Source organism: Pipra filicauda, unplaced genomic scaffold, assembly GCF_003945595.2.
Source record: "Pipra filicauda isolate LSUMZ 115617 unplaced genomic scaffold, ASM394559v2 scaffold396_size653610_pilon, whole genome shotgun sequence".
Classification (NCBI taxonomy): domain Eukaryota; kingdom Metazoa; phylum Chordata; class Aves; order Passeriformes; family Pipridae; genus Pipra; species Pipra filicauda.
Window position 1 is genome coordinate 1 of NW_024104527.1, and position 12020 is coordinate 12020.

A 12020-nucleotide genomic window follows, 5' to 3' on the forward strand; every position below is an offset into this window, starting at 1 on the left:
AGCTTGATGAAGTCAAGATCCTGTCAAGAATCAGAATTTTGCCATTAGCAGGAATAACTGCTGCAAGTCTCTGAGTTCAGGTTCCATGTGAGGCACCAAGGCAGAGTTGTGCAGTTTGGGCAGCAATATGCCAAGATTTCCTGCACTTTGCACCACTTCTGCTGCACTGCCAGCAGCAGGATCCCTCTCAATTCCCAAGGAATTCCTGGTGACTGGGTGTGGGTTTATGGCTGGGTGAGGGGGAGGGAACCTTTTAATGCAGGGCAAGGTTGATTTTGGGTCTCTGCTTCTATAACAAGCTAATTTCCCACCCTGTCCCTTTCTTCAGAGATTTGGCAACATGAAAAGATGGGAACAGGAGTTTTTTGGAAGGGCAGTCTTTGGCAAAAGCCATGAGGTTTCAAGGGCTACTTTTCTAGTGATTGGCTTACATGTAGTGACCATGACAAGATTAAAAAAAATGTTTTCTCTTGGCTTCTGGTTGCCTTTGATAGGGACTTATGGTTGTCACAGGACAACCCTGATTAGTCTGGCCATCCTTATCTCCTGTTGCAGAATGAACTGCAAAGTACTTCTCTACATCATCTTCTTTCTACATGTTGAAACTTTATAGAATTTAAAAACTCTCTGATTTTTAAGTGTTTTGTTGGCACTGCATGGGTGTAGCTCAGACTGGCAGTGTGAAGCCTTGAGAAAGAGCCTGTGTAGATCCCAGTAAATCCCTTCTTGAGTTACTTCCATGATGCAAGCAGAGTGATGTCTGGTGAGGTGGCAACATGTGCCCAGGAAATCAAAGCCTATTAACGGTGGCCGTAATGCCACCAGTTCTGATGGGGAGGGAGGGCTTGGGCAGGCTCCCGTTTTGACAGCTGTCCCAAAGGAACAGCTGGGTTACCTGGCTGGCAGGCAGCCAGGGAGAGGAGCGTTCCTCCTTCTGAGTCGAGTTAGTCCCTAGACAGGTTCTGCTGCCAACCGACAGCTGCTGCTGCAGAGCACTCGCTGCTGCCTCCTTTGAGGTGGGATGTTATGGCAGGACCTGTGTGAAAAGAATACTTTCAGGTCAGAAATCCCTCTGTAGAGGGAGGGGAGGTAATGGGGGAATTCGAGATGTAGTCTAAAATAACGCTGACTGACGACCACGCTGTTTGTTAGCGCAGCTCACCAATTTTTTTCTGCCAAATCAGAGCTCTGGCTGCTGAGGGCAGCACAAACCTGGACAGAGCATTTTGTGGTGTGAGTTAGCAGTGTGGCTAAGGATATTGCTGAACTTGCTGAGGTGGTGGTATTGAACGTTTTTAGCTTGCATCAATTCAGAGAAGAGCCAAGCCTTCCTGAAATGTGGAGCTTAAACTATGACCACTAAGATGATTTCTGCCTAAGCTTCAGCTCCAAAAGCTGTGTCACCCTTTCAGCTGCAGCACTGGGGGCACATGGCTATGCAGGTACAAGAACACTGATGGTGTTTCCTGTGCTGTCAGTCAGCAGGTGACCTTTGGCTGATGAATGGCTGAAGTGGCTCTTACCTGTCATGTCGAAAGCGACCCTTGGCCTTTGCCACTGTTACCAGGATGAAGTTTTTCTCTCTCCAGATATCCCAGATGACTATGAGAAACCTGCTGGCTGTACTCAGTGTGCAGGAATCCAGAGTGCAGGAGTTAACAGTGGCAAATGGCACCATCTGCCCCTGGTGTGAGGACGTGCTAAGCAGGTGCTGTGCTGAAGCTCAGAGATGCACACAATGTGTAAAACTGAGAAGCCCAGCTGTGTGGAAACTCTGCTCTGAGGTTGACAAAATCGTCTGAAACTGGGTCAGAATGAGGTGAGCTCACTCTCTGTGGTGCTGACCGATCAATTTTAAATCCAACACATTGAATACCACATCAGGGAAAAGCAAGTGGGAAATACAGCTGAAGAGCTCCAGTCAGGACCAGCTGACCCGGGCACAGATAAACAGACCTGTGCCAATGGGACATATTCCTCATAGTGCTCTCATCTGGAGAGTGCTGCTCCAGCAATACTCTCAGGATTCCCATCTGGCACACATTTTCCTCATTTCAAAAGATTTGTTCAAGTCTTGCTGGTCATGACAGTGGCTACATCAAGCTCTGGGTGATGATCTGTAGCAACTCCAGTCTGTCAAACAGGTCTCCAGGGGCAAGGGAAGAACAGAGGCATGATGTAGTGTAGCATTAGTCCTAGGCACTGATGCACTCCTGGCTGAGGGACATATAAAGGAACAAAGGCGTGGGCGCGTGGGGACGTGCTGTGGAACAGATTATGGCAATTGGAGTTTCTTGCTTCTGGTTGGGGTAGATCAGTTGTTGATTGAAGGCTGGCAGGGTTCACACACAGCCCATATAAAGACGGATGCAATGGAGACTCCTGAGCCCAGGAGTGAGCTGAGGATGGCTAATTCAAAGGACATGGACCTGTTGGGGGTATCTAGAAAGCAGTGGGGAGTGGGAGGAAGTTGTTTTGTAAGCCTGATGTGACTATTAACAAAATTTTAAGCTACTTATTTTACTGTTGTGCCCTTGGGACTAGATTATTTCTTTAATACACTGCTAATCTTTATGCTAACTAGACTAATGTATAATGACATTATGCAGAAAGTCAAAGGAAGGTATCATAGAAGTTGCATTTACATTCCACCCTGGAGAATATAGATAAGTGTTCAAAAGTGTTTCCAGGGCTATTTACTGTCTCCACTCCCTTGGTTTTGGTGGGAATATTGTTGCCTTTATTTTTATATTGGCTAAGTGAGGAAGAAAATGTAGTTGGGAATGTACAGCAGCAGTCATAGCACAGCTTAAATAATCTGAAGATTGGTTCTATCTTAGCCCTTATTCCAGTAGGCTTTTTAGCCGAATTATAATGAAAAGCCCCTGTTCTCCCTGTTGGCAGAGACACTGGAGCTCACACTAAACAAGGTCAGCACTAAGCCTCTGCAAACAAATAAGAACTAGATGGGATGGGGATGCTGGGAGGAGGAGTGGAGGACCCCTGCATCCTCAGCTGCAGGGCAAACCAAACAGCATGACACAACAGCAGGTGTCACTGTGCATTTTAGAGCTCCTCACTTTGCAGCCAGAGAACTAGTGGCACAGTCACACCTACCCATGGCAAATCCACAGGTAAGGTCACCAGAACCTGTGTATCACCAGTATTTTTCCCCAGCTGCCTTTGAAGTGATGCATGTGAATAGCAACACCCCACCCACAGGCTGGTGTTGGGGAAGGAAAGGGATACCCAGCCCTCCAAAACTGAAGGGGAGAGCTGGCAGTGACTGTGTGGCTTTGTAGCACACTGAGACTGAATTCTTGTGTGTGTCCTAACCCCAGTGCTTTAGCTTTCCGTTTGTGTGCCTCAGGTACTTGGCTGTTCTGCCAAGTAGAGATGTGTTGGCCACCTTCCCCTCTACTCTGCTGGCAAACTTTCTTGTGCTCCCCTTCTCCCAGCTGTGGGAGGGCAGTAGGGTGTCCTCTCTTTTGTACTCCAAAATTATAACTCTTTTGTTGCTGATATTTTGTTAAGCTAATGATATTCACAGACCAGCTTTTGTTCCAGTGAAGGCAAAATTCAGGGCTCTTGGCATGGGTGTAGAGTCTGAGGCTACATGAAAATTTATTTTGGGTAAAAAAAAAATTAACCATTGCTTTGTAGAAAGGTTTGCACTTGATCCAGGCATGGAAAACTGAAAGTCCTTGTACCCACTTGTCATTGCCTTGTAGGAATAAAGGAATGCAGGGTGGAGTTTGATAGGATAGGTTCAGATTTGGTTGATTAATGCCCTGTCTGCTGTTCTTTTAGCTACATCATCGAGAAGGGGGTGTGTTACCTGGTCCTGTGTGAAGCTGCATTCCCCAAGAAACTGGCCTTTGCATATCTGGAAGACTTGCACTCAGAGTTTGATGAGCAGCATGGCAAGAAGGTTCCAACAGTCTCCAGGCCCTATTCCTTCATTGAATTTGGTGAGGTCCCTCTCCTTGTGACTGGTTGGGAAACTTCTTGCTGGGGCAGGCAGCAGCAGCCACAGGATCCTCTCCAGCTTGGTGTATGGAATTAGCAGTTTAACCTCTTCTTGGCATTAGAGACATGGGCATTTTGGAGAATAGAGAAGTGGGTGCGTGCAGGAGAATAGGGAAATGGTGCATGTCCTTTGATTCAGATTCCCTGCTTTTAGTCTCCTGGCCTTGCTCCAGTGAATATTTGCATGTAGTCTCCTGGCTGTCTCAGCAATGCTCCCACTCCCTCAGCAGCCAGGCCGCTCTGTGTTAGGTGAGATCACCTCTGATAGCCCTGTCTCATTCCAGACACCTACATCCAGAAAACCAAGAAGCTCTACATTGATAGCCGGGCGAGGAGGAACCTGGGCTCCATCAACACAGAGCTGCAAGATGTGCAGAGGATTATGGTGGCCAACATTGAGGAAGTCTTACAGCGAGGAGAGGCACTTTCAGGTACTGGGAGTGGCCAGTGTTTGGCACACAGTTCCTTGTCCCTTTGGTCAGCTGGGTGGGCAGAGCATACTGAAGGGAAAGGCTGGGTAATCCCTGATCCTCCTGAGAAAAGCAGGGAATTCAGTGGGTGTTTCAGTTGGATTGGTTGCATCCTGAAGCACCTGGCAGGTACTGATGCTTCTTTTGGGCGAGACCAGCATCTCACCCGTTTGGGTTGCTCTCATCTCAGCAGGACAAGCGTTAGGGCGCTGCAGAGGGGCTCAGGCTATGCTGCCACATGAAACTGCTGCGCTTGCAGCTGTGTACAGTTCAGGTAACATCTGGAGAACATTCAGTTAATCTTGACTAACTTCTCTCCCCTTTCCCTTTAACAGCTCTTGATTCCAAGGCCAACAACTTGTCCAGTTTGTCCAAGAAGTACCGTCAGGACGCCAAGTACCTGAACATGCGTTCCACATACGCCAAGCTGGCGGCCGTAGCTGTGTTTTTTATCATGCTGATCGTCTACGTGAGGTTCTGGTGGCTGTGAGCTGGTTCGGTCATGGAAGAGGGAAAGCCGGTAGCCTGGCAGGTGTATGTGTGCAGGACACTGTTCATGGGGGATGTGCATTAGAATCCACACAGGACCATCACCTTTACCGGAGTGTCCTGAGATTGTTAGGTGACACCTGACTACTGCATCTCTCAGTGGAGCCTAACAATAGGTGTACAGGCTTGTTGACTGCAGGCTTTTCCTCTGAGGCAGTTTGCACTAGGGTACTGCAGAGTTTGGCCTCCCACGGTTCTCCCCCCTCCCGGGGCACTCTGAGAACAGTCAATCAGTGCAGTTTAGCATAATCACATTGTATGTCCTCCTGTTGAGTAGCTCTATTGGGAACTGGACTCTAATGAACATTCCTTGTGTTGGTAATGTTAGCTTTTTTAGAATCTGGGTCTGCAGTTATTTTTATTTCTTTCTCTTTCAAGACTCCCCTGTTTGAAGGCAAATACTGCACTGTACATAAACCTCTGTCAGAATACCTGTTGAGTTTTCTGTGTCTTGACATCTTGGCTTGTTACACTTTAAGTTGCTATAGGAAGAAATGGATGTTAAACTATGCCTTAAAATACGTTCTGTCTAGTACTAGGAGGGGCAATGGAAGGCTTCTGTATTACTGATTCCTGAAAAATTAAATTACAGGTTTTCTAAGTGTCCACTTTCCCTCTCCTGACAGCTGTGTGTGACAGTATGTTTCCACATGAACAGGGTGTGTAATTCAGTGCTGTTTGAGCGGGCACAGTGCAAACTATGTCAGCACTCTTTATTTTTTCCTTTTATCTGCAGATTCACTACATCGTTTCCTTCCTTTTTGTAACTGTGCTTTCCTTCCAAAATGTGTCAAAACTGCCAGCATTTCATCTCTGGGATCCTTGTTTTCTTTCTCCCTCTTTCCCTCACCAAAACAACCAAAAAAAACCAAAACTCTGAATGTTGTGAAGAAAAGGCAGTGTTTCTTTAAATAACATTGAATTTTACATGAAGGATTAGGATGACTTTAAAATAGTGGAATTCTTTGGAAACACCAACTTTTTTTCCCTGTGGTCACCCTCTCCCTACCTCATTTGGGAAGTTGAAACTGTAGGTGAAGAAAAACTCATTATGGGGCAATAGTATAGAGCTTCTTTCTTATGGGCCAATCTATATATTACGAGTGTAATATGATTTTTTTAAAAATTGTTTTTTTGGTCCACTTGTGCTAAGAGTAACATTTTACCAGTCAGCTTTTGGTTTTATTAAAAAAAAAAAAAGAGAGAGAAAAAAGAAATCCCACAGCTCAGGCACTCTTCTGCAGGCAGTGTCACAGAAGGAAGTTTCAGGACTTCCCAGCACCTCTTACAAGCACATAATCTTATGTAGTTCTGGATGTACAAGCTGTGACCTGGAAGTGTTTCCTGCCACCGGGTGGGAAACAGAGCTGTTGTCCTGTCTGGGAATGCTCCCCAGATTGGTGTTGGACTGGCAGGGAAGCAGTTAGCACTCATCCACTGATAAACCCAGCAAATCTGAGCTGCCACATAGTCTAAAGTAATCCAGTTTCTGCATGATGCCTCCAAGTGTTACTTTGTAGGTTGCTTTTATTATAATTATTATTATTTTAAATCCTTTTGAGTGGTGTCCCTAACAGGTGAATGTCCCAGTGATGTAGGTCTGTGTAATGTAGGTGCTGGAAGGTCTTACCGTTCAGACACCGACTGTCCGTGGATTGTTGTGATTGAGGAGGGTGATGTTCCTGCAGCACGGGGCAACTTGGGGAGCAGCTGCCTCCTGCAGCCCCCATGTCAGCAGTGAAATAAATGCTCCTGAAAATCCCCTCTGCAGCGTGGAGTGTCCTGTGTCTCATTTCTGTGATCTTGGGGGATGCTTGCTTTCCTTCCAGGGACGCAAGAGGGTGGAGACCCCATAGCTGAAGCCACCTGGGATAAGGGCTCCTGTTTGGAGGCAAAACCAGTTGAAAAATATGATCTTGGCCATTTTCTGGCAGAGAGACTGTACTTTGTTCATAGTGGGGGTCTCTCCGTACTGCTGTGTGTCTGCATGTTGCAGGCAGCCTCCTCAGCGTGGGCAGAACTTTTTGGGGACAATTTTGTGGCTGTTCACACAGGGCGCATGAGAAGCAGGACAAACTGGGACTGGGGTGTGTCAGCAGGAACAGGACCCGGAGCTATATACTGCTTGCCAAGAGGGAAGACAAGCAGGGCTCCTCTCCCGCTGGCCAGTGTGGGGCTCCAGGGAGCACCTTACAAGCAACTTCCACACTGTGTTCAAAACACGGAGCCCCCTTTCCTCCCTTTCACGGGGCAGAGATGCCGCTGATGCTTTATCCGAGGGAGGCGTGGGCTGGGTTTTGCTTTTTGCTGGGGGCTCTTTGCACCTCCTGAGCATCCAGGCGTGAGCTTGGTTACTCCTGTCGGGCTGCTTGGGGCAGACGGGAGGAGAGCCCAGTGCCGGTTTCTCCATGACGACTCGCTCGGAGCTGGACGAGCGCCCGTGGGTGGCTCAGGGCCAGGGTCCATGCCCAGGTGTGCCGTGGAGGGCTCAGGGTGCAGCCCCGCTGGGAGTGGTGGCCGGGCCACTGCTGGCACGGGGGTCGCGGTGCCGGGCGCTCGGTGCTGGCAGCGGCCAGAGCCGGTCCCGGGGCCGCTGCCTGCAGGTGGCAGTGCCGGCGCGGAGATGGGGCGTGGAGCGCAGACGAGGGGAATAACGGGGCTCCTGAGGGCCCGCCCAGCTCATTGCGGTGCCCTGGCCTCCCCCAAGACCCGCAGCCGCGCTGGGCCTGGGCAACGTCCCCGTGAGCCCGGCGATCTGCCTGCAAGGGCTCCTGGACTGCGCCTCAACAGGTTGTGTTGCCTCACCCCATAGTGCAGCCGGGATGCTTAGTCTGAGCTGGATGGAGATACTTCCCAGCAGGACATTTGCCTGCCACTTCCTATCCAATGCCCTTTCCATTTTCATTTCTGTTTGTCAGCAGCCTCTCTGTTTCCAGAGACTCTGGAACAGGCTTTGCCTGCTGGGTTCCCCCCCGGGCGTCCCCCCAGTTCCTGCACCTGCTCCCCACAACGTGGCAGAGCTGAGGGCTTTCGTCCTATGCCAGGTGCATGTGGAGCAGAGAGGAAGCAGGATCTGGGAGCAGTGCTAACTCCTGGCACCTCTGCAGCATCTGAACCCCTGCTCTGGGTGAGTTTAGGGGGCAGAGCTGGGCTCTCCCTTCTCCCACAGTGTGCCCATTGCCACTGGGAAACCTTTGGCACAGGCAGAGTGCAAAAGAGAAGAGGATGGTGCAGGGTGCCCTGGGAGCTGCTCTGCTCATCATGTGAGCACAGTGGTGAAAAGCTGTTAGTTTTGTCTCTCGCTTGCTGCTGACACCACTCAGGATCTGGGCACCCCTGGATGTCCTCGTGTCACAGAGCCTGTGGGGACAGTGCCTGCTGGAGGGACCATACATGGCTGTGTACCCCATTGCCCACTGCAGGGCTGTGCTGGGTGGTTACACCACTGGGCATGCTGGTGTAGGGTGATGGAGGTTTTCTCCCTGAGTGAAGCAGCAAGAGCAGACAGGCAGAGTTGGTTCCCAGATGCTGCCAAACCTGCCATGGGTGGGGCATGGAACTTCAGAGAGAAAGAGTGCAGCTGGATGGCAGAGACTAAATGGGTGCTCCAGCTGATCTTGTCAAATAAAAACCAAGTCTTACCTGGCCCAGGTTGTGGCCATGCTCTGTACTGTCATCACTCTGGGAGCAGCCATTCGAACACGACAGGGTTTTGGTTTCTGTGTTGACTTGGTTACCGGTTGTTTCCCCTGCTTTGAACCAGCTCCTCACATTTGCAAACCCATCTTTTGAGTAAGTTTTGAGAAAACCCCACTTTCAGCATCTTTCCCTCTGGGACCACAGGGGCATTTTACCCTGGATGGTTTCTGGAAGCTGCTTTGACATGAGTGAATGTCCCAGTGGTGTGAAGGGCTGTGCCAGCAGCCCTGTGACAGAGCAAGCACCTGCTCAGGGCACCCAACACCCGAGAAGTGCCCAGAGAGCAATGACCAGGGTGGCAGGGGTTGGAGTTCAGCCTTCAAGCACCCTAGTTCTTGTTTACCCTACCTCAGTGGCTGACATGGGGACACAGCAGCTCTGTCCCTCTAGGGGGCTCTGAATTCCTCCTGGGTCAGGGAGGGATGCCCTGTAGAGCCAGGCTGAGGGGCTCTGGAGGTCCCTTCTCCCCTCTCCTCTCCTCCCACTTTGCTCTGCTGCATTGCTACAATGTGACCTTTTGGAAACAAGGATGTTGATCTTCTGCTTCCCAAAAATGAAGGCTTTTCTGAGAGCAGGGTGCTGGGCTGGTAACTGGCCAGGGGCAGCTGACTGTGAGACCAGCCCTCCTGCACTGGCCTGAGTCAGTGCTGCATCCCAGCGCGTCCTGAATCATCCCATCTCCCCTGTCCCTGGTGATGCAACAGTGCTGGTCCTGAGCACTTGGTGAGCTGCAAGGCAGGACTAGGGGCACCTACTGAGCCCCTGGCAGCCTTCTCACTCTGTCTCTCTTGTCCCCCCCAGACCTGAGGTCTTTGGGGGTCCTTGAGATTCCCAAGTTCCTGCAGTCTGCACTGGGGAGAAGTGGGCTACAACCTCTCCACTGCAGACGCCCTTCCCGTGCTTCCTGGACAGCCTCCAACCCAGCTGCCCACACATGTCCCTGGCTCTGCCTCCCCTGGGGCAGCTGTGTCACCTCCTCTGTCCAGCCTGTCCCCCTTTTTTCCATGGCTTGGACACCATTTGTGTCCCCTGCGGGGGTGCCCTGGGGTTTGCCCACAGCACAGAGCCTTGCAGAGCTTTGCACGGCTGCTCCCAGCTGGCTGCAGCCATGCCTGAGCTCACAAACCCTCCAGAGGTGATAAAGCAGAAGTTGGGGAGTCCCTGCTCACCATGCCAACCCCGATGGGGCTGCCAGACCCTGACATGTGGCTTTCTCTGGGCTGATGGCTGCATGGAGGAGCCCAGTGTGATTTTAAACCAAGGCTCAGAAAACCCGCTGTGGCTGAGCCCCAGCACCCTGAAGTGAGGTGATAAACCTGTTTCCTCTGTCATTGCCTTCTTTCTTCTCTTCCTCTCCCCAGCATCTCCCTTGGCCTATGAGTGCTCCCTGTTCACCCCAGCACACTCTGCTTCCCTGGCACACCACCCACACTCACTGGAAATGGGCCCCACTGCAGCACAACACCCAGAACAAAAGTGCACCCTCCCCATTGGCCACCACTGGGGCCCCCCAGATTGGCAGCAGAGACAGGATTTGCATTGAAGAGCAGAACTACATGTGATTGATGGAGCCATAGAGACCCTAAGTCCTATGCACTGGGATCTGTGTGGGCCAGAGTCTGGAGAGCATGAGGTGTGTGTGGTTCCTCAGGACCTTTCCCAGAGTTTCATGTCCCCACCATGGACATCACCTTGCAGCTGCAATGGCATCTTGCCCCTGGCATCCACCTTGGGAGAGGAGGGAACCATGAGGCAAGAAGGTTGCTTCTGGTGCAGCTCAAGCTCAGAGGAGGCTGCACAGAGCAGTATGAGGCTCCTACCCAGGGACAGGAGGGATGAAAGGGCACGACTGCTCTGGGTCCCACAGGAATAGGAGGAAGCCTCTATTGTGCCCCTACCTGCACAAGGACCAGAGCTGATGGGGGCTGTGCCTGCATACCCATCCCACAGCAGAAGGGGTGGCTTTCATGGGAGAGGAGCGGGGTGCTGGCCTGCTGCACATCACCAGTGTAGCTCCCCAGAGGCTGCTGATCATCAGGGAGAGTCGCAGATTCCCATTTATCCAGCGGATGCTGGGTACAGACCCGAAGCAGGCAACCTAAAGATTGCGGTGAGCAGCTGCCCCTTCCTTGTGCCGCGGCCGTACCACCGTGCCAGCTGCCACTGCAGCACCAGCTGTGACCTGGGGAGTGACCACAAATCAGTGGGTTCTTGCTCCATAGCATGCACAGAGCCAGGGGCATTTGGGGAGCTTCACGGCCACCCTGTACATCAGACCAACTTTGGTAAAAGCTAAGCAGCGCCAGCAGTTAAGGCAGAGGGTACAAATTCCCCGGCGATTAAGGCAGAGGGAGAGGGGAGCCCAGTGTGGCTTGATGCAGGAATGCCTTTGCACTTCTCTGTTTCCTTTTAAGATGAAGCTAGCTGGCAGGTAAGGTAATCACAGTATAAGCCAAGTCATGTGGACGTTAAGAGTTTGCAGATGAGCCACAGGACAAGCTATTTGCGGCACAAGCACAAAGCTGCCAGCCCTGAGGATTTTGTTGGAAACCTCTCTCCCTCCTGCTTTTCTTAAACCTCTTGGCTGCTGACGTCTTGTAACTATGAAATACCCTGAGCTCCCATTTTAATGGGGTTCCAGCTCTTCTGTTCACAAAAGAGAATGGGGTATATGACTGAAGCATGTCCTAAGGACCCCCAGATCAGGGGCAGGTAAAAATGAGCAACATTTATCTGGGATAAGATGTAAAATGCTGGAATGTAAGGCAGGCATTGGGCTGTGGGCTGAGCTGCAGTCTGAATGCCTGAACAACCATCAATGTCACTGAAAGGCTATTGCAAGAAAACACAACTCTTCAAAGCAAGCCAATCCAAAACTGTTAAAATCAGTGGTCCCTCCAAGATGAGGGACACAAAAGAAGTGCCACGGGCCTCACTGACCAGGTACAGATTCCCAAAAACACCTCAGAATGTTCAAATGCATTTTGTATTCTTCGAGGATAGCTGGGAAGAGCACTGCAGAGCCCCAGCAGTGTCTGCCCACCAGCATCCCCCTGGCTGCAGAGAGGTGAGGCATCTGGGAGGTTGGGACATGCTGTTCCTGGTGGCTCCCTTTCTGAACAAAGTGTGTGGATGCCCCGTGGAGCAGGAAATAAAACCACTGCAGGGTGAGACTGCTGGAGCCGCGGAGAGCACCTGATCTCCCTGCCTTTGTCAGCTAAAGTGCCAGGATTTCTCTAATTGCTGGGGCCATTTAACTAGGGATGCCGTGGC

General features: G+C 51.0%; 1 protein-coding gene across 1 annotated transcript; it reads left to right on the top strand.

Moving 5' to 3' along the window:
- Nucleotides 1-3790: 3790 nt before the first annotated feature.
- Nucleotides 3791-6818, top strand: SEC22B (SEC22 homolog B, vesicle trafficking protein; the record flags this gene model as incomplete). The annotated part of the gene is made up of 3 exons (XM_027734892.2): nucleotides 3791-3971; nucleotides 4314-4460; nucleotides 4835-6818. Coding segments are annotated over 3 exons (483 nt in total), but the record flags the coding sequence as incomplete, so codon positions are not given.
- Nucleotides 6819-12020: the final 5202 nt, after the last annotated feature.